The sequence below is a fragment of the Rhipicephalus sanguineus genome, chromosome 7, assembly GCF_013339695.2.
Source record: "Rhipicephalus sanguineus isolate Rsan-2018 chromosome 7, BIME_Rsan_1.4, whole genome shotgun sequence".
Lineage (NCBI taxonomy): Eukaryota > Metazoa > Arthropoda > Arachnida > Ixodida > Ixodidae > Rhipicephalus > Rhipicephalus sanguineus.
The window spans coordinates 7,702,723-7,722,468 of NC_051182.1; the positions used below are offsets into that span (position 1 = coordinate 7,702,723).

The window sequence follows — 19,746 nt, forward strand, 5'->3', positions numbered from 1 at the left end:
CGTCCGCCACGTAACGTTTCGCTGATAACAAAGAGCGACAAAGCAAACTTCCTGATGCGTGCTTCGCATATCATTGATTCCCACTGTACGTGGGATCTGCCGACTTTTTTTTTCTGTCATTAAACAGACATTTTCGCTGAACGATATAACCAACAGTGAGAAGCGAGCAAGCTTGGCACAGCGACGGGAGCCTATATGAGAACGTTTATATATAAATACATTCATCAGGCGCCCGAATGTGCAAAATCAGGAATATGTATTGGGTCTTCAGTGACACTTGTTTTACGCGACATTTTTCTGTCCTGTGTAAATAAGCATATCGCACCCAAACTTGGTGATTTTCAGGTTGTAAAAGCATTTAGATACGTGTATGATTACCTACTGATATTCAGTGATGTAGAAGGACCGGTTCCCGACATTATTACTGCAGGTATTTTGAACCTATTCGAAAGATCCGCTGAAGGACTTAAGTTTACCTGGGAAACGGTAGAGCGGAACACCATTCAATTTCTAGATTTAAAACTTATTTTTAAGCCAAATAATTTATGCTGGATGTATAATCCCAGGACCCAGAAAGGTTTGTTGCTATTTGACAGTGCCCACTCAAAGCTTATCAAAAGAGGGATTACCACGACATGTGTAAATGCGGCCTTGCAAAAATACTGTCATCATGAAATGAAAAAAGCACTTGCAATCCAGGTTCAGCGTCTAAAAGCAGCTGAGTTCCCGCCGTCATTGGTCAACAGTGTGTGTGAGTCCGTACTGCAGAAGTTGAAGCGCACTTGTACAACTAACAATAGTACTAATGAAAGACAGAAAACCGTAGCTGTTCCTTATATCCATCGCATTTCCCACACTTTGAAAAAAAGTTATTTCGAAGTGCCACGTCAATGTTGTGTTTTCAGCGTCATGCAAAATCTCAACAATTTGCTCTCTCGCTTCTAATGGTGGTCGCACGCAGTGTTCCAAGTGGCATGCCACTCAGTTCACTGCATGCGCCGCGAACGTTGTGTACCGCGTTCCTTTGAGCTGCTTTAAGGTGTACATAGGGCATACGGGGAGATGTTTCAATGAAAGGGCGAGAGAGCATAGTTTGTCAATCAAGAATAACACTGGTGCCCACCTTTCGGAGCATTGTAAAATGTGTGGTTGCATTTCGGAGTTTGCGCGCACTGCCTTCCTCAAGCGTTCACATGACAAAAGAGAAAGGGAAATCGTAGAAGCATTCTATATCCTCAAGTCCGGCGATAAGTGTACTAGTGTACCTTCTACCACGCACTCTGACAAGGAAGTCGCCTTCCTAGAAGGTTATCTGTAACCTTCCTTTCCTTGGCGTAGCTGTTTTGTTGCTGTTGTCCTTGTTACTAGGGCTGAGCGGGTTATTTTTTTTAATTACTTCGTTTTCCACTGTTCTTCTGACGCAGCTCCTTGTTGTTTAAGCATTGTTAATGACCGATCTGGTTAACCTCCCTGCCTTTCCTTCATTTCCTTCCTCCTCCTCCTCCTCCTTAATGACCGATCGTTGGTTTTCGTGTCGTTTTTGACGCGATTCTTATGTGTTCAAGTTTTGTTTTTTGATTTGTTATGCTGTTGTCAAAACTGTTTATTTTACTTACGCGGCTCTTGGGTAAGAATTTTTTAGTTCCGTTCCCTATATGCGCAGAGTCTCTAGCCCACTAAAAATGTTTTTCCTGAATGGTTGGATGGTTTGTTTCCACGGTGTTAGGATGGTTCATTGACGGCCTGTTGAGACTAGATGGCGCTTGCTTCCTTATGGGTTTCGATGTTAAGGCTTGGTGAGTGCGTATGCGTCTTTCTAGGTTTATTTTTTAATGCAAGTGTTTCGTGGTCTTTAATCTTGGACGTTTTCTATCTATCGCCTTTGAGCGGTAGGAAGCTGATTGAGCGTTGGTGCGCGGCCATAAAGGGGCTTTTTGGAGAGGTCTTGGCACTTTTGTTATCGGGTGGATGATTGAAAAATGTTATCGCTCTTGCTGGTTGCTGGTATAAAATTTTCTTGTCTCATCAATAATCCTCAGTTGAAAGTTGAGCGCCTGTCCTGTGTGCCTCTTGTCTATGTCCCCATTCCATAGCGCTCGTTTGTTCCGCATCAAGTATGAACCAATTGCCCAAACACAAGTCTTGCTAAGTGTAGAAAGACACTGAGGCGCAAAAGAGAGCGTCCGACACTGATTGGCCTGCTTTCCGTGGGTGAACGCGCGTATGGAGCCAAAGCATCGACAGTCGACAACGGCTACGTCAACAACAGGCAGTCTCTCCGCCCAGGAAGTCCAGGTTTTACAGCGAAAGCTGTTATGAGATCATTTCACCGGCCGTTCTTGGCGCCGTAGTTATCCGCCGCCGCCGCCGCCGCCGCCGGTTTCCGTAACCACTATCGCTCGAAATAGGAAAAAAAAAACGAAACAAGAAAAAATTCCAGGATGGAACGAGGCCCTTTGCGTGGGAGCCCAGTATTCAACCTCTGAGCCATGCCGGTGCTTGAAACTGCTATGCAAAAAGGTCCTATACAGGCTTCATGTCGGAAAGGAACCACATTAGCATATGCAGTATAGCGTGATAGAAGAGTAAAATAAGCACCAAACGTCGCACAACGCGAATTCTGTAGCAAGGCATCACACAATGCGAATTGCGCAACGAGTAGATTGTTGAATGCTTCCAACCCATTACAAAGGGCTCTGCCATAATTCTTTGTCGTCATCAGGCACAGCATCAACAAAGTGCGCATAACGTCTTACAGGCGTTTAGCAGGTACGACGGCTCTCGGCAGAATGACGAAAAATGGCACAGTGCCTGCTGCCCTACGTCTCAAAAATTACAATGATTTATAGCGTAGTGGGTTCCTCGCAAGTGCACTTGTATTGGTTACCATGGAAGCCCATAAGCCCATGATCCTTCCTCGGGGTCTCAGTAAAATTACAATGATTTAGAGCGTGGTGGGTTCCTCGCAAGTCCACTTGTATTGGTTGCCAAGGAAGCCCATAAGCGCATGATCCATTTCCTCGGGGTCTCAGTAAACATTCTAAAAAGACAGGGCGTGCAAACACGGACACAAGAAAGAAGTCAGGACACCACAAACGCCGACTAACAACTGAAGAGACGCACAACGGCTGAAAAGTTGTTAGTCGGCGTTTGTGGTGTCCTGACTTCTTTCTTGTGTCCGTGTTTGCACGCCCTGTCTTTTTAGAATGAATACTTACCAACTAGCTCAGCTCTCTGTTATTCTAAGTCTCGGTAAAGTTCTTCGCCCTCCCCCCCCCATCTCTCTCCCACGTCAACGTATGTTATACTGCATGACGGGAGAGGGAAATAGCGATCGGGCGTCACCCAATGCAAATTGTATAACTGGTGGGCCGTTTAAAGCTTCCAACCTATTACAAATGGCTGAGCCATAATTCTTCATCGTCATCAGCCGTCGCGTCAACAAAGTGCACATAATGCCTTACAGACGTGTAGCTGGTGCCTCGCTTCCCCGCAGAATGACGAATAATGGCTTAGTAGGTGCTTCCCAAGTTCACAAAAATTGTGATTTATGGCGTAGTGGGTACCTTTCTAGTGAACGTGTATTAGTAGCCCCAAGGGAGCTTAGAACGGGCTTTAGAAACGCCGCTCTTCCAGCTTTCGCTGTGACTGTGCTGCGGTTTCAGCGCAGGCCTGGCATTTTTTAGGGGCGAAGCTCCTTAAGGCGGCACCTGTTCGTCCTTCGTAGTCGTAGTCGTAGTGAGTAACCAGTCTTACGCTTTGACCTCCAAGGTGGTGCCGGTGGGAGATTTTTCCTGTGGGTTGTTGAACAATAAAAAATTCGCAGCGTTAGCTAAAAGCCGACTTCTTCTGTCTCTCATTCCCATTAGCAGCCATTCTTTACCTCCAAGGTAGTGCCTGGTGAGATTTCTCCTGTGCGTGATTAAACAATAAAAATTTTGTTCAAAACGCCGTTGATTGATGAAATAAACCAACGAAAGACGCCAGATGTTTTGTAAAAGAAAAACGAAAGAACGCCAGATGTTTCTAAAGCAAAACGAAAATACGCCAGCTGCTTCACGAAAGACGCCAGATGTTTTCTAAAGCATTGGTTTTCTAAACAATGAAAATTCACAGCGTACATGTAAAATTAAAGTGAGCTGCAAGTCGTCATAACTCATCGAACCTTTAGTATAAACGCGCCCGATCTCACGTCGGTGATGATGTACTGGGCAGAATTCACGGAAGATTCACGGTTTACCGGTGAACCTCCGCAGCTTCGCCCACTCATCATCATTCACTCCGTGGATATGCTGTGATTTTTTTCTGTTCTGAGGTCGCTGACGAGTGTTATCCGCACTCTCCTGGCTAGTCTGCAGACACCTGCTGCTAAATGCGCACTGCAAGTCTTGGACACACACGAACCAGTACTTGCCGGCCTGCAGTAACAAGATGGCACACCATACAACACATTAGAATTTCCGAGAACAAGTCAAGCGTGCTTCCATAATTCAATGAGACGCCAGAGGTCTGTAGTCAAGAATGTCTTGTTTAGACAGTTCGTTTTGAGAACAAGTTCCCCATCATCTTCATTTGTGAACCGCATTTTTCAAAAATAGCTCGACTGTCGGACTCTGAATCATTTGCTTCGTCATCATGCATTGAGCGATGTCAAGTTGCTGTGTATATTCGTAAAGAGCTCGCGTATGTTCGCCAAAGAGTAGAGCCTAACGATGGAAGTCACTACGTTTTTCTACATCTCAAAAAGAAGTTGTTTACACTGATAGGTGCATATATACCCCCGTCGCGTCGACTTTATTAGCAGATACTAAAAGATATATTTGCAACGACCCCAGCACCTTGGATATTGATGGGCGACTTTAACGCCCATAATTCACTGTGGGGAAGCGTCAGGACAAATCGAAGAGGCACGAGCCTTGTCGATCTTGCATCAGAGCACGGACTTCAGGTGCTGAACGACGGCAGCCCGACTTATCTTTGAGGAGTGGCTTACAGTAGCTGCCTGGACTTGACAATAGTGTCGCATAGTATTGTCACGAAAGTTAAATGGCTCACAGATATTGAAACTCATGACAGTGACCATATTTCCACGTACGTGACAGTAAGAGGCCTGGACGTTTTTCCTTCTCCTGGACACTCAAGAGGTATTGACTGGGAAGCGTATCAGATATCAGTGGAGGACAAGTGTATGCACGAACCGCCGGAATCAACTGAAGAAGTGATTCGTAATGCGATGGAGACTTCTACGAGGATGTGTTCGAAAGCATTGAGACGCACAGCACTCGACCAAGAGTTGGAGCAACTTCGAGCTATCCGCCGGTGTGCCGAAAGACGATATAGACGCACGAAATCCATCTATGACCTCAGAGAATCCAGACGCATTCAGAAGAAAATCCATCGTCGAATGCACAAATTTCAGGAACAATGATGGAAGAGCTTCTGTGACTCGCTAGACCCCGGCAAACCTTTGTCCTCCGTATGGAGGACTCTTCAAGGCATTCACTCACATCCGCAACAACGTCATCCCTTCGCTGCGCTGGCACTACATCAACGCCGCTCACAGCTTGAGGTTTCTGGTGAATTTTGTGCCAAGATCGCTGGCGGTATCTCTATACCGACCGACCTGTTGCCACACGTCATTCCGGTTGCACGAGATCAGCAAATGGAGGTTCCATTCTCTATGGAAGAACTTCATGCAGCGCTGAACATGTGCAGGCGCTCGTCGTCCCTAGGTCCAGATGGAGTGACCTATGCTGCCTTACGTCACCTGGGCCCGAAGGCACAACGCTGTCTCATGGACATTTTCAATCAATCTTGGCATGATGGCGCAATCCCCGACGAGTGGAAATGCAGCCGCTTGGTGCCTCTGTTGAAGGCCGAAAAGTCTCCGTTGGACTTGGGGTCATACCGGCCTATCGCACTAGCAGGCTGCGTCGGCAAGGTAGTAGAGAGAATGCTGCTGGCACGCATGGCATGGTACCTAGAACATTATAACATCTATCCTGATGCTATGGCTGGTTTTCGACGGGGTCTGTCATCAATCGATAACGTCATTGACTTGGTGACCTATGTTCAACAGCAGAAAGCTAAGAAGAGGCTGTCGGTAGTATTGTTCTTAGATGTGAACGGTGCTTATGACAACGTGACCCACAAGGCCGTTTTCAATGCTCTCGAAGCAGCAGAACTTGGAGGTCACGTCTTTCGATGGGTAAGAAGCTACCTCAAAAGAGATCCATGTTCATCCTAGCAGATGTGCCTACGAATAAGAATTTCACAAGTCGTGGGGTGCCACAAGGTGGTGTGCTGAGCCCGACTGTTTTCAACCTAGTTCTCACCGAAACGCTGCAACAGACGGCTAATATATCTGTCTACGCTGATGATGTCTGCATCTGGGCGTCCGGCGTGACACGGCCTCAAGTGCGCGCAAGAATACAGAAGGCGGCAACATGGCATCTGCATACCTTCGCCAGCAATGTTTGACTATCGCTACAGAAACATGCGCAGCAGTGCATTTACACGCAAAGCGATGTCTTTCTACCCGGTGTGCATCGCAGACCAATCAACAGCTAATAAGAGCAGCCATGGATTCCTAGGTGTCATCGTGAATCGTAGGTGTCATCGCGACTTAACCTGGAGTCCGCATGTCGCATATCTTAAGAGAAAGCTCATATGCATTGAGAATGTATTTAAATTCGTTGCCAGAAAATCATGGGGACCATCCGTGCACTCAATGCTGCAGCTTTACACAGCCTTCTTTATCGGATTTCTCCGGTACAGCCTTCCTGCTCTGTCCAACACGTGCAAGACTAACATCCGTGCACTACAGAGCGCGCGAGCGCAAGTACTTCGGACATGTCTTGGATGCTCATCGACAGTTGCAACTATCGCTATCGCAAAAGAACAGCTGGTCACAACTCATGTTATTGTTGAGACGCTGAGAGCGCACATTCGGCATTTATCATGGCTACCGTCACATCATTTAGCGTGTGTGCCAGCGCGGAGGCCCCATGCTTCGTCCTGCGGTATTGTGACCAAACACCACGACATATTACCGCCTGGCTTCAAACCGGCGATACGCCCGGCATCTGCGTTGTGTAGTCTCCGTCAACCTGACGTGTGCTAATCGGTTCATGGAATCGTTAAGAAGGCACGCATGTCACCGCTAGTCCTGAAGCAGTTGCCTTTGCGTCTGTTGGACGAAACCTACTTTGACCGCATGCATGTTTACACCGATGGCTCCACTAATTCCAACAGCTCTACCGGAGCGGTGGTTGTTCCATCTGGTAACGTATTGTTAAAATTCAAGTTTTCTCACATCACGACGTCGACAGCAGCAGAACTCGCAGCGCTTCAAGGTGCGGTCAAGTACATTCTTCAGCAGCTACCTAATCGATGGGCCATCTTATGCGACTCGAGGTCAGCCTTACAAACACTACGGCTTGCTTTACGGCATGGATTACATGAACAATCAGTGTACGAGTTAAGGCACGACTACCACCAAGCGCTTGAGGAAGGACATGACATTATATTTCAATGGTTGCCGAGTCATTTCGGAATTGTCCGCAATGACCGCACGGATGAAGCTCTCACGGGCTCTCACGACGCGATGGAACTTTGCTGTGTCGCATGTGGTTGGGCGTGGCATTTACGAATGCGTATTCCTGTCTCACTGGAATGGCAAGCAGTGCGGCATGCAACATTTGCGCTTGCGAGGAGATTCTTGCACACATTCTGTGCCACTGCCCATCATACCAGGCTCAACGGGGTAGTATGGAAGCCAAGCTCCGTCACCTGGATTTAAGACCACTGACAGAAACGAAGATCTTGGGACCTTGGCCTACCGTCTCGCATATGCGCAAGGCCACGAAAGCCCTCTTATGCTTCTTGAGGACCACCGAACTTCACGAGCGCCTGTGAACTAAGAGCGCGAGTTGGTGTTGTGTAGCTTCATCTCTTTCTTACTCTTCTTCTTTCTTCTTTACCCTTTCCTTTCTATTGTCACGTGGTCGTGACGTCGACGAACACAGCAGTCGGCGTTTGTAGGATGAAACTGCTTATTTGGCCGAACTTGTGGCCGGAAAATGAGAACTAGAACTACAGCAATGCACGCTGTACAATGATAGCGGCGAACAGGGCGTCGTCCGTCGATCAACTGACAAGCGATCAAGCGCGTCGGCTTTTATACAGGCGCTATCGAACTTTCCAGCAATATCGCTGGTGGCGGCGTTATCTCTAGACAAAACTGGAACATTCGCGTGCGGGGCGCAATCTTAACAAACCGATCTACTACAATCGCGACGCTTCTAGAACACTACTTCGCGGACAGCGTCGAGCGTTGATAACCGTCCCTGCCGGTCAAACCCGAATACATCAAAGCAAGACAAGAAGTGGGCGTGGCATTGCTCCCCTCTGAAAAAGCATCGTCCCGATGCTTATGAAAGAACATAGAAGAGAAAAAAACAAAACAAAACAAGTGCATACACAAATAAATTACAATAACGAAGGAAAAAAAATAGAGTCCCCAGGCTCGCTAACGTGCAAAAAACGGCTTAAGGCGCACGACATGGACGACTTCAGGTCGCGCACGGCGCCGCTGTGAGTTCGTAATGCCGTCAGGGGCAACCTCATAGTCGAGTGTGCCGAGGCGTCGAAGTACCCTGTACGGTCAGAAGTATCGTCGAAGAAGCTTCTCACTAAGTCCTCGTCGGCGTATTGGCGTCCATACCCATACACGGTCACCGGGTTGGTATTCCATGTGGCGTCGTCGAAGGTTGTAGCGGCGGCTGTCAGTCGTCTGCTGGTTCTTTATCCGTAGGCGGGCGAGCTGTCGTGCTTCTTCGGCGCGCTGTAGGTAGGTGGTCACGTCGATGTTTTCCTCGTCGATCACGTTTGGTAGCATGGCGTCGAGCGTCGTTGCCGGGCTCCGTCCGTAGACCAACTTGTATGGCGTCATCTGCGTCGTTTCCTGTACGGCCGTGTTGTACGCGAAGGTCACGTACGGAAGGATGGCGTCCCACGTCTTGTGTTCGACGTCGACGTACATGGCCAGCATGTCGGGGATGGTCTTATTTAGACGCTCTGTGAGGCCGTTGGTCTGTGGGTGGTACGCGGTGGTGCGGCGATGGCTTGTGTGGCTGTATTCCAAGATCGCCTGAGTTAGGTCAGCCGTGAACGCCGTACCTCTGTCGGTGATGAGAACCTCTGGGGCGCCGTGTCGAAGGACGATGCTCTCAACGAAGAACTTGGCTACCTCAGCGGCACTGCCTTTGGGCAGGGCTTTTGTTTCGGCGTAGCGGGTGAGGTAGTCGGTAGCCACGACGATCCATTTATTTCCGCAAGTCGACGTTGGGAACGGCCCCAGGAGGTCCATCCCGATCTGCTGGAATGGTCGCCGAGGAGGCTCGATCGGCTGAAGGAAGCCTGCTGGTCTTGTGGGTGGTGTCTTCCGTCGCTGACAGTCTCGGCACGTCCTTACGTAGCGAGTGACGTCGGCGGCAAGGCGCGGCCAGTAGTACTTTTCGTGTACTCGTGCGAGCGTTCGGGAAAGTCCGAGGTGTCCAGCCGTCGGGTCGTCGTGCAGGGCATGTAAAATTTCTAGTCGCAGTCCCGAAGGTACAACGATAAGGTAGCTGGCTCGGGCCGGAGAGAAGTTCTTCTTTACGAGGACGTTGTTTTTCAAAGAAAATGATGCCAATCCTCGCCTGAATACTTTTGGGACAACGATGGTCCTGCCCTCCAGGTATTCCACTAGACCCTTCAGTTCAGGGTCGGCTCGCTGTCGTTCGGCGAAGTCTTCGGTACTTATGGCTCCCAAGAAGCTATCATCCTGGTCGTCGGGCGTTGGTGGGTCGACGGGGGCACGAGACAAGCAGTCGGCGTCGGAGTGTTTCCTTCCGGACTTGTACACGACAGTAATGTCAAATTCTTGAAGTCTCAGGCTCCACCGTGCGAGGCGACCTGAAGGGTCCTTCAAGTTAGCTAGCCAACAAAAGGCGTGATGGTCGCTCACAACTTTGAAGGGCCTGCCGTAGAGGTAGGGGCGAAACTTTGACGTAGCCCAGATGATGGCGAGGCACTGCTTTTCTGTTGTGGAATAGTTGACCTCTGCTTTAGACAGCGACCGGCTAGCATAACTGATAACCCTTTCCAGTCCACCCGCCCGCTGCACAAGGACGGCGCCGAGTCCTATGCTGCTTGCATCGGTGTGAATCTCCGTATCGGCGTATTCGTCGAAATGCGCAAGTATCGGAGGTGTCTGCAGGCGTCGTTTCAGTTCATGAAATGCTTCGACTTGCGCTGTTTGCCACCTGAATTCGACGTCGGTCTTCGTGAGCTGCGTTAGTGGCTCGGCGATCCGTGAAAAGTCTTTGACAAAGCGTCTGTAATAGGCGCACAAGCCGAGAAAGCGGCGCACGGCCTTCTTGTCGGTGGGTGGCGGGAAAGCGGCGATGGCAGCTGTTTTCTGCGGGTCTGGGAGCACTCCAGTCTTGCTGATCACGTGACCCAGAAACAAGAGCTCCTCGTACGCGAAGCGTACGAGGAGCTCTTGTACGCGAAGCTCTTGTACGCGAAGCTCTTGTACGCGAAGCCCGAACTCCGGGCTTCAGGGTGAGCCCGGAGTTCTTGATTGCTTGAAGTACGGATTGAAGTCGCTGGAGGTGTTCGTCGAAGTTCGAGGAATACACAACGACGTCGTCCAAGTAAACAAGGCAAGTCTGCCACTTCAAGCCAGCTAATACAGTATCCATGACTCGTTGGAAAGTCGCAGGTGCCGAGCAAAGACCGAAGGGCATGACCTTGAACTCGAACAGGCCGTCCGGCGTTATAAAGGCGGTCTTTTCTCGGTCTCTCTCGTCGACTTCAATTTGCCAGTAGCCGGTCTTGAGGTCCATCGACGAAAAGTAATTCGCGTTGTGGAGTCGATCCAGGGTGTCGTCTATCCGTGGGAGAGGGTATACGTCCTTCTTTGTGATTTTGTTCAGGCGACGATAATCGACGCAGAAACGTAGGGTCCTATCCTTCTTCTTCACTAACACCACGGGAGACGCCCACGGGCTGTTGGACGGCTGGATGATGTCGTCGCGTAGTATTTCATCGACTTGTTTCTTAACGGCCTCCCGTTCCCGCGTCGAAACCCGGTAGGGACTCTGACGGAGTGGTCGAGCATTTTCTTCTGTTATGATGCGGTGCTTAGCAAGGGGCGTTTGTCGGACCCGCGACGACGACGAGAAACAGTCCCTGTATTCCTGCAGAAGGCGTCGAAGCTGTTGCTGTTGGCGAGCGGGAAGACTTGGGTTTACGTCGAAGGGTGGCTCAGGGATCGTCGTCGTAGCTTCGTCAGAATCTGAAAAGGCAAACGCATCGCTGACGGCCAAGATTTCTTCGATGTATACAATCGTCGTGCCCCTGCTCAGGTGTCTGTATTCCTGGCTGAAATTCGTTAGCATCACGCTTCCTTTCCCTTCATACAGCCGAGCAATGCCTCTTGCGACGCAAATGTCACGGTCTAGCAGCAAACCCTGATCGCTCTCGATGACACCTTCGATGCATTCAGCCGTTTCGGTGCCGACGGGAATGATGATGCTGGATCTAGGAGGAATGGTGACTTGATCCTCGAGCACGTTCAGGGCATGTTGACATGGGTTCGTATCCGGTGGTGTCGCTTTCTCCGACGATAGGGTTATCGCCTTGGTTCTTAAGTCGATGACGGCGCCGTGGTCACTTAGGAAGTCCATTCCAAGTATCACATCCCTGGAGCAGTTTTGTAGGATTACAAAGCTCGCAGGATAAGTCCGGTTGTTGATAGTGACTCTCGCCGTGCAGACACCAATCGGCGTTATTAGATGCCCTCCAGCGCTACGGATCTCGGGGCCTTCCCAAGCAGTCCTAACTTCAACTTTGCTGCGAATGGCCCACTGATGACGGAATAGTCGGCTCCAGTATGGACGAGAGCGGTGACCTTGTGGCCGTCGATCAGAACGTCGAGGTCGCTAGTCCGCCGTCTTGCGTTGCGGTTACGTCGCAGCGTCGGGTCACGGCTACGTCGGTTTGCACCGCTGCTTCCGCGTTGCGTCGTCAGGTCTGCTTCCGGTCGCAAAGTTTCGTCTTCGGGACGTCGACGTCGTTCGGCGTGCGGCGGGGGCTCGGAACTTCGTCGCGGTGTCGTCGTCGACGGCGGAGGATCTTCAGAATTTCGTCGTTCAGCAACCGCACCTCCATCGGTTGCTGCCCTTAGTTTTCCGGATACGGGCTAGGCGACCGGCCCCGGTTTGGGCTAGTGTACTGCCGGCGGTGCGGTGACATGTAGCGGCCGGGCGACGGTGAGCGGGAAGGTCGTCGTTCTTGCCACTGTGTGCCTGTGAGGTAGTCGTCGATGTCGCGAGGCCGTTCGCCTGGCTGCGGGCGCGGCGCGTTGACGGGGAATCCGCGTAGCCCCATCTGACGGTACTGGCAGCGGCGGTACGTGTGGCCGGCCTCCCCGCAGTGGTAGCAGAGCGGGCGGTTGTCAGGGGCACGCCAGACATCGGTCTTCCTCGGGGTGTAGCGCTGGCCGACAGGTGGGCGGTAGGGCGGCGGCGGCGTCTGGCCGACAGGTGGACGGTAGGGCGTCGCTGGCGGCGTCTGGCGACGGTACTGCGGCGGTGTGTCGTCTTGGCGTGGGCGTGGAGGAGGAGCATGACGGCGGGCTGCAGCAGCATAGCTCATAGCTTGCGGCTGCGGCTCTGCTAGCTGAGGCGCACCGAGTGAATGCTGGATCTCCTGGCGCACGACGTCGGCGATGGAATCCACTTGAGGTTGCGACGAAGGTAGAATTTTTCGCAGCTCCTCTTGCACGATTGCTCGAATCGTCTCACGCAGGTCGGCGGATCCTAGTGCTTGAACATCGGCGTAGCTTGTGGTCGAGAAGCTGCGGTTGTATTGCCGTGTTCGCATCTCAAGCGTTTTCTCGATTGTTGTTGCTTCGGAGACAAATTCTTCGACGGTATTCGGCGGATTCCTCATAAGTCCAGCGAAGAGCTGTTCCTTTACTTCTCGCATGAGGAAGCGGACTTTCTTGTCCTCGGGCATGGCAGGGTCAGCGTGGCGAAATAGCCGGGTCATTTCCTCTGCAAAGATGGCCACGCTTTCATTTGGAAGTTGGACCCGTCTCTCCAGCAAGGCTGCGGCCCTTTCCTTTCGGACGACGTTTGTGAACGTCTCCAGGAAAGTGCTGCGAAAGGCGTCCCAGGTTCGAAGAGTGGACTCCCGATTCTCGAACCAGGTCCTTGCTGCATCTTCCAGGTAAAAGTAGACGTGGCGCAGCTTGTCCTCGGAGTCCCAGTTGTTGAACGCTGAGACCCTTTCGAAGGTCTCGAGCCAGGTTTCCGGGTCTTCGAATGACGACCCGCGGAAAGTTGGCGGCTCCTTGGGCTGCCGGAGAAGTATCGGCGCAGGCTGCACGGGGTCGGTCATCGTCGCTGCGGTCGGTGTTGGGACCTGGGACTGCCTGGTGTTTTCGGGAAGGAGCCCGTACTCTGGCTGCAGTCCCTTCTGCCTGCGGCTTGTTCGACGATCCGGGTTTTCTTTGCCGTCGTCCTCCTCGCGGCTTGGGCTTGGGTCAGCGCTTCGCGGGGGCGTCCGGATCATGGAAGAAGCAGCACCTCCATCAGATGTCACGTGGTCGTGACGTCGACGAACACAGCAGTCGGCGTTTGTAGGATGAAACTGTTTATTTGGCCGAACTTGTGGCCGGAAAATGAGAACTAGAACTACAGCAATGCACGCTGTACAATGATAGCGGCGAACAGGGCGTCGTCCGTCGATCAACTGACAAGCGATCAAGCGCGTCGGCTTTTATACAGGCGCTATCGAACTTTCCAGCAATATCGCTGGTGGCGGCGTTATCTCTAGACAAAACTGGAACATTCGCGTGCGGGGCGCAATCTTAACAAACCGATCTACTACAATCGCGACGCTTCTAGAACACTACTTCGCGGACAGCGTCGAGCGTTGATAACCGTCCCTGCCGGTCAAACCCGAATACATCAAAACAAGACAAGAAGTGGGCGTGGCACTATTATTCACCCTTCCCCCACCTCATGTGTAGGGTAGCCAACCGAGCCAAAGGTTGGTTAACCTCCCTGCCTTTCCTCTTTGTATCTCGCTCTCTCTCTCTCTGATATGATGGATAAAGTTGAATTTACACCAATACAATACGAACTGAAGATGCTAGAAATGAAATTGCATTCATAACTTAGCTTTAAAATGCACAGTTTCAACCTGTGAGCGATGAACAATGCCTAAGTGTGAAGGAAAGCATAAGGGCGTGGGCCCAGAGCCACTCACCAAGGAACGCAATTGATACCCAAGCGCACTCAGGCAAGTAAGTTATATGTATATTTACACATAAATAAAATACAAAACTTTTCACATAAAATATATTAGACAAAAGAAAGCAGCTGATCGTTTATCGGTACAATGCGTTCCATTGACTGTAACGTATTGTGCACCTTTTCACTGTGAACGGGAATACTGCGTTCCTGGAATCCTTTTGTGCCGAAATGAAATCGTGTACCATATTTTTAGGGGCGAAGCTCCTTATGCCGTGGGCCTGTCCATCCTCCGTTCGTTTGTAGGTTTGTTTATAGTAGCCACCTCTAGTTGAGAAGCGTGCGTTCTGGTATGCAGTAGAAAAAAGTCACAGTTTCGCAGCAAGGGCGAAGCAATGAATGCGATAGCAAGAAGCTGTAATGCAATACGAAGTGAGGCTCGCAGCTTCAGGAGCAATATGAATTGTGGCAAACATGCACTTGCTAAGTGAGCAAGTTTCTTGCGGCGTGGCCAGAGTGGATGACCACAACAAGGCGCGTGCGGAGCGACGGCGTTGATCAGAACGCCTCCCATGCATGGGCAGCGCGTGCTGGTACGAAGAGCTCTCTACGTTGTGTGTCACAAAGCTACACATGCAAAGCTAGGGGCAGCTTTGTATGTGTAGAGCGCATGTATACGTGGTCAGGCCCTCCCTCGGGCGTGTTCAAATTGACAGTAATGCAAGAATCACAAGGCCAAGTAAATGACGTGTTTAATTACGCGCATCAACGAAAGGAAGGAGATATAGTACTTGATCGAAACGCAGGTGAAGATAAAGCAGAGTTCACTCGACGACCGCGACAACCGCTTTGTGGTCACTGAAGTACGTTGGCAATGGCACGCAGTGCACACGTGACGCAACACCCTTTCCGAACACAATATCTAGACAGGTGTTGTTGCGTGTAGTTGGCGGTGTGACGTCAGACAGGAGGTGGAGTCCAAGTTCAGCACCGAGAAACGCCACAAGCCACTCATTGTCACGTCGAAGTACATTCACATTAAAGTCTCCAGTGACGATCACCGGCACATCCTGTTGGCACGCCGTACTGAAGTTGTGCAGCAAGAAGTTCATGATGCCTTTCCGCGATGTTGACGGCGGAATGTAGACTGCTGCGACGACGAAGCCGTGTGATGTTTTCACGGCACATGCATCACCACAAGTCATCTGGGGCAGCAAGATGAGTTGGTATGAGACGCTGCGCGGTAAAAGTGTGATTTCGTCGAAGCGTTCGTAAACGGCGACTCCAGCAGCTCGGTGATTTTGTCGTTTTGCGAGGCTCACGCACTTGCATCCTTGCAGTTCGACGGCAGTGTCCATCCAGGTTTCCGTGAATCACAGTACAGGTACCTCGCGGATGACGTGATGGTGCGAGACATCGACGGCGTGCGCGGGCAACGAGCGTACGTTCATGTTGCAAATTGCAAATGTGTGCGGTGACTGGAGGACGGCGAGGCACCTGGAGGTGATTGTGTTAAGTCGATGGCTTTCCAATCGACGAAATTCGTCCGACAAGGCCCGATCGGGATTTTCTCTACCATGGTAAAATGTGAAGTCCTGTTCCGCGTTTGTTATGAAAAGTCCGTCCAGTGTGGTGGCTCGACTTAAAGCAACGTAGACGAGCTTCTGAGGATGGCGCTTGTGATACTCGTACACCACCTGGCTGTATGTTCCCCCCTGAGATTTGTGTATGGTGACAGCACTCGCTTGCATTACGGGGAATTGCTTGCGGCGGCAAGAAACACCCGTTTTTTTGTCCAAAGTGATGGTGGCGGTGCGCAGTTCGATGGGCACGGAATCGAAAGGCACGACAGGGCCCGTAACTTCGCGAATAGTCTTCGACTTGACTCGAGCAATGTTGCCTGTTGCTTTAGAAGGAAAGTGGAGCCAAATGCGTTTTGGGAGGCCCAGTTCATCCAACTGCACGTGCTTGAGTTGACCCACCGCTCCATTAACCAAGCCGTCAGACACGTCAATGTTGAGGGTAAGCATGTATGGCTTTCCCGAACATAGCACAAGTTTTCGCGGCAGGTTGCCAACCTCAGAAGTGGTAAGGGAGTGTAACCGACGCTTCACGCTCTCACAGTCGACATCACTGCGGTAGCCGACAATGGTGTCGTCTGCATTAGCCTCGTAAATAGCGTCCACGTCCTGGACGGCGTCCTGCGTGTTGTACACCTCGGCTTCCTTGTTGGAATAGAACAGCCTGACGCCGTGAGGACAGTGGAGCTTCGCGTCGTCCTTGGAGACGAAGCGGGCTTGAAGCATGTCGACTTCCTCCTTTTCGAGCGCACGACCATCGCCGATCTTAGACAAGGCGGTGGAAAACTTGGTGTCGCTCTGGCGGGCGACTTGCGTAAGTGGAAAGGAGGAGAGGTGATGCCAAGTGACGTGGGTGTTAAAGATGTTGTCCCGTGTCCTACTGCGTTTGTACACCTCGCTTGCGCGAACGGGGGGCAACTGGCGCAAGTCACCGCACAGGATGAAGTCCAAGCCACCGAAAGGCTCATTGTAGTTTGCAGTTATCTGTCGCAGACGGTCGTCCACACGCGCGAGAGTGTCGCTGCTCGTCATGCTGCATTCGTCCACAATGACGCACTTGATGTTGGTGAACGCTGAACGGAAGGAGTTGAGGTCTCCATCGCGCAAGCCCCCGTCGGTGCGCATACTCAGCTTGAACGCGGCGTGCACGGTGAGTCCGCCGATGGCAACCGCTGCCTTGCCTGTTGTGGCGCACGAGACGTACGCGTTGTGCGTGCACGTGGAGGCGGTGTTGGTGTAGCGGTTGTAGGCGTCCATAATAAGCCGCAGAACGAAGGTCTTGCCACAACCTGCCACGCCAGTCAGGAAAATTCTGAGCGGGTCAGAGGCCGGGCACGTTAGGCGGTGGATGACTTCCCGAATAACTTCGAACTGCTCCTTGTTGGTGAGCCGCATCATTTCCCTGTAGGCGTCACCGGTCATGACGTCCTGACGTGTGCAGACGGCAGCGCAACGACCTTTTGCCGCTACTAAGTTGGCATCAGGGGCTCCAAGCAAATCGTCGTCGTCGTTCTGGTCGACCAAACGAGCGTGCTGTGGGTCAATTTCATTGCGCAGTTCGGTATCATGAGCGTCGTCTGCGCACATCCGGAGGCATATGTCACGCAGCTGGTGCATGTCGAACTTGCTGTCATATTCAGATCGCTTCAGAAGCAAGGCGTCCACGTTTTCGGCGTAAATATGTTCAAAAGCATTACCATCAAGAATGTCTACTTCCCGGCGGAAAGGAAGGAACAGTGTAACCGCTTCTCGCTTGTAGTTTAGTGAGTCGTCGATGGAGTAGCAGCGGTAACGAATGACGGCTGGATCGCGGCGCTTTTGGTAGGAGTGGACATTGTAAAGCGCTGAAAAGTCTGCCAAGCACACGTGTTCCAAGTTGTCGGGGCGGTCTTCGTATCTCCGCAACGCCCCAAATTTCCACACATCCGCTGACGCCGCGTCGAGTCCAGCTGCTTCCATCTGCGCGCGCGTTTTGCGAACGCGTGTGCGCTCTTCCGGGAGGCATGTGGCAATATACAAGATCCGTCTACTTGACTCTGACATATCCTGTCGGAGCAGTGTCCAAGCAGCTTCCTGAGCACTCAGCTCAACAGCCTTGAGCATCTTAACGCCAAGTAAACGAAGCGCCTGGCCATAAGGTAAGTTTGGAGTGCTTGCCAAAATGTCCGAGACAGCTTTGTGTAGATTTGAGACTCCGCGATTTGACTTATTCACGTAATCTACGACATAAGTCGCACACGAGTACGCGTCCAGGATCACCTGAAGGTCCATGTTTGAGTCTAGCATAGAGGCGACCCACGGGTTGAATGCGTTGATCCACTTTTGCTGCACTGTTCGTTGAATAAACAAGGTCGGGCGCGTAATGCCAGCGCGGAGCACGGAGACGTACTCTTCATGGGATGTGACAGCGTGGTGTTGAAGGAATTGACTGATATTGTCGTAGTCTGTACTTTCTAGAGCGGCGTGCATCTGCAAGAAGCGTTCTTTAAGTATCACGCGCCGCGCGGCTTCGGCATCGTCTTCTGTGGGCGGATAGGGAAGCAGCACCATAGAGTTTTCAGTGGGCCAAAAAGGAGCGCCAAAACGGCAACGAGTGTTTCCGCGCTTGTAACAAGTGTGCGTGTGTTGGTGCACTTGAGTACGAAGGCGCGGCAACAAAGAGGTATCGAGTGACACGAGGTCCGTTGCGAGGCGCATCGTTTCTGGCATGTCAGGGGAGACGGTTTCGACAGGTGCGTTCTCCAGCCAAAGCAAGATGTGAGCGTGTGGACTGCCTCGGTGCTGGAACTCAATTCGCTTGAAGTAGTCCACGACGCGGTAAGGCTTGAAAGGAGTGTGAGTGCGGCTACACAGGATGTTTAGGATGACGCACACGAGCCTGTGAAAGTAAATGGCGCACACTACGGGGTCACTGTTGACGAGCTGGGCACAGTAGATTGATGTCATTTCCGACACGTGTACTTCTAAGCGAGGATCTTGATGGCGCAACCGCTCAAGCAGAGTGAGTAATCGCGGCCAGTGCATCTCTGAGGCTGACAGGGTGAGAAATGCAGTCGGCTTGCCAAGCTGACGTATCATAGCGAAAACGTCTTTCTTTCGCTGCTGCCAGTAGTGGACGGTGTTGGGAACACCCTTCATAAATGCCATGTCTTGGTCAATAGAATCCTGAATGAAGTGTTCGTCTTCAAGCATTTGGCGCGTGATTTTCTCGGTGTCGTCGTTGACACGAAAAGTGACGGCCAGGCTGCGACTAACTCTAAATCGGAGCACCTTCATTGCCATGAACAGGATGTGGAGAGGCGAAACACCGCGACGGTCTTTGCGACGTATCTCACTGGTAGCATACGTAAAGGATGTGGGATGCGCTTCTGGTTTAACTCGCCGGGGCTCCCCAAGGTATATTTGAGGGAAGGATAGTTCTTCCGCTCTTTCGTCGTACAATATGCTGAGAGGCTGTTTGTGTACACCAGGAGCTATGGCCAGGTAGCGCTCTTCGTCCCATACCACAGACTGTTCGAATGCATTAAGCGCCACACATGCATCAACAGGATTTTCTACGTCGGGACACTGGGGCAAGCTTTCGACGGAATCCTGAAGCAGTTGCAATGCATCGTCGTCGGGAAGAGCATCTAAAGCAGAAGCGTCCAGAGTGATACCAAAGTACTTGTACAATGTACTCCGACACAACACATCGAGCCATGGCTTCAACTCAGATTTTTTGCTCCACACCAGAGAGGTATGATGTCTTGTTTAGAAGCTTTCGCTTAATGTGGACATTGATGGCATGGTCTTCGTGGACGTTTCGCGGTAACGATTTAACCATTGTATCAACTTCGACAGGAACGTTAACGACGGGG

General features: G+C 51.3%; 1 protein-coding gene across 1 annotated transcript; it reads right to left on the minus strand.

The window, feature by feature from the left end:
* Positions 1-15,682: 15,682 nt before the first annotated feature.
* On the minus strand, positions 15,683-19,165 carry LOC119400570 (uncharacterized). The gene has a single exon (XM_037667631.1). It carries the CDS (start codon positions 19,163-19,165, stop codon positions 15,683-15,685), a length of 3,483 nt encoding a protein of 1,160 aa, XP_037523559.1.
* Positions 19,166-19,746: the final 581 nt, after the last annotated feature.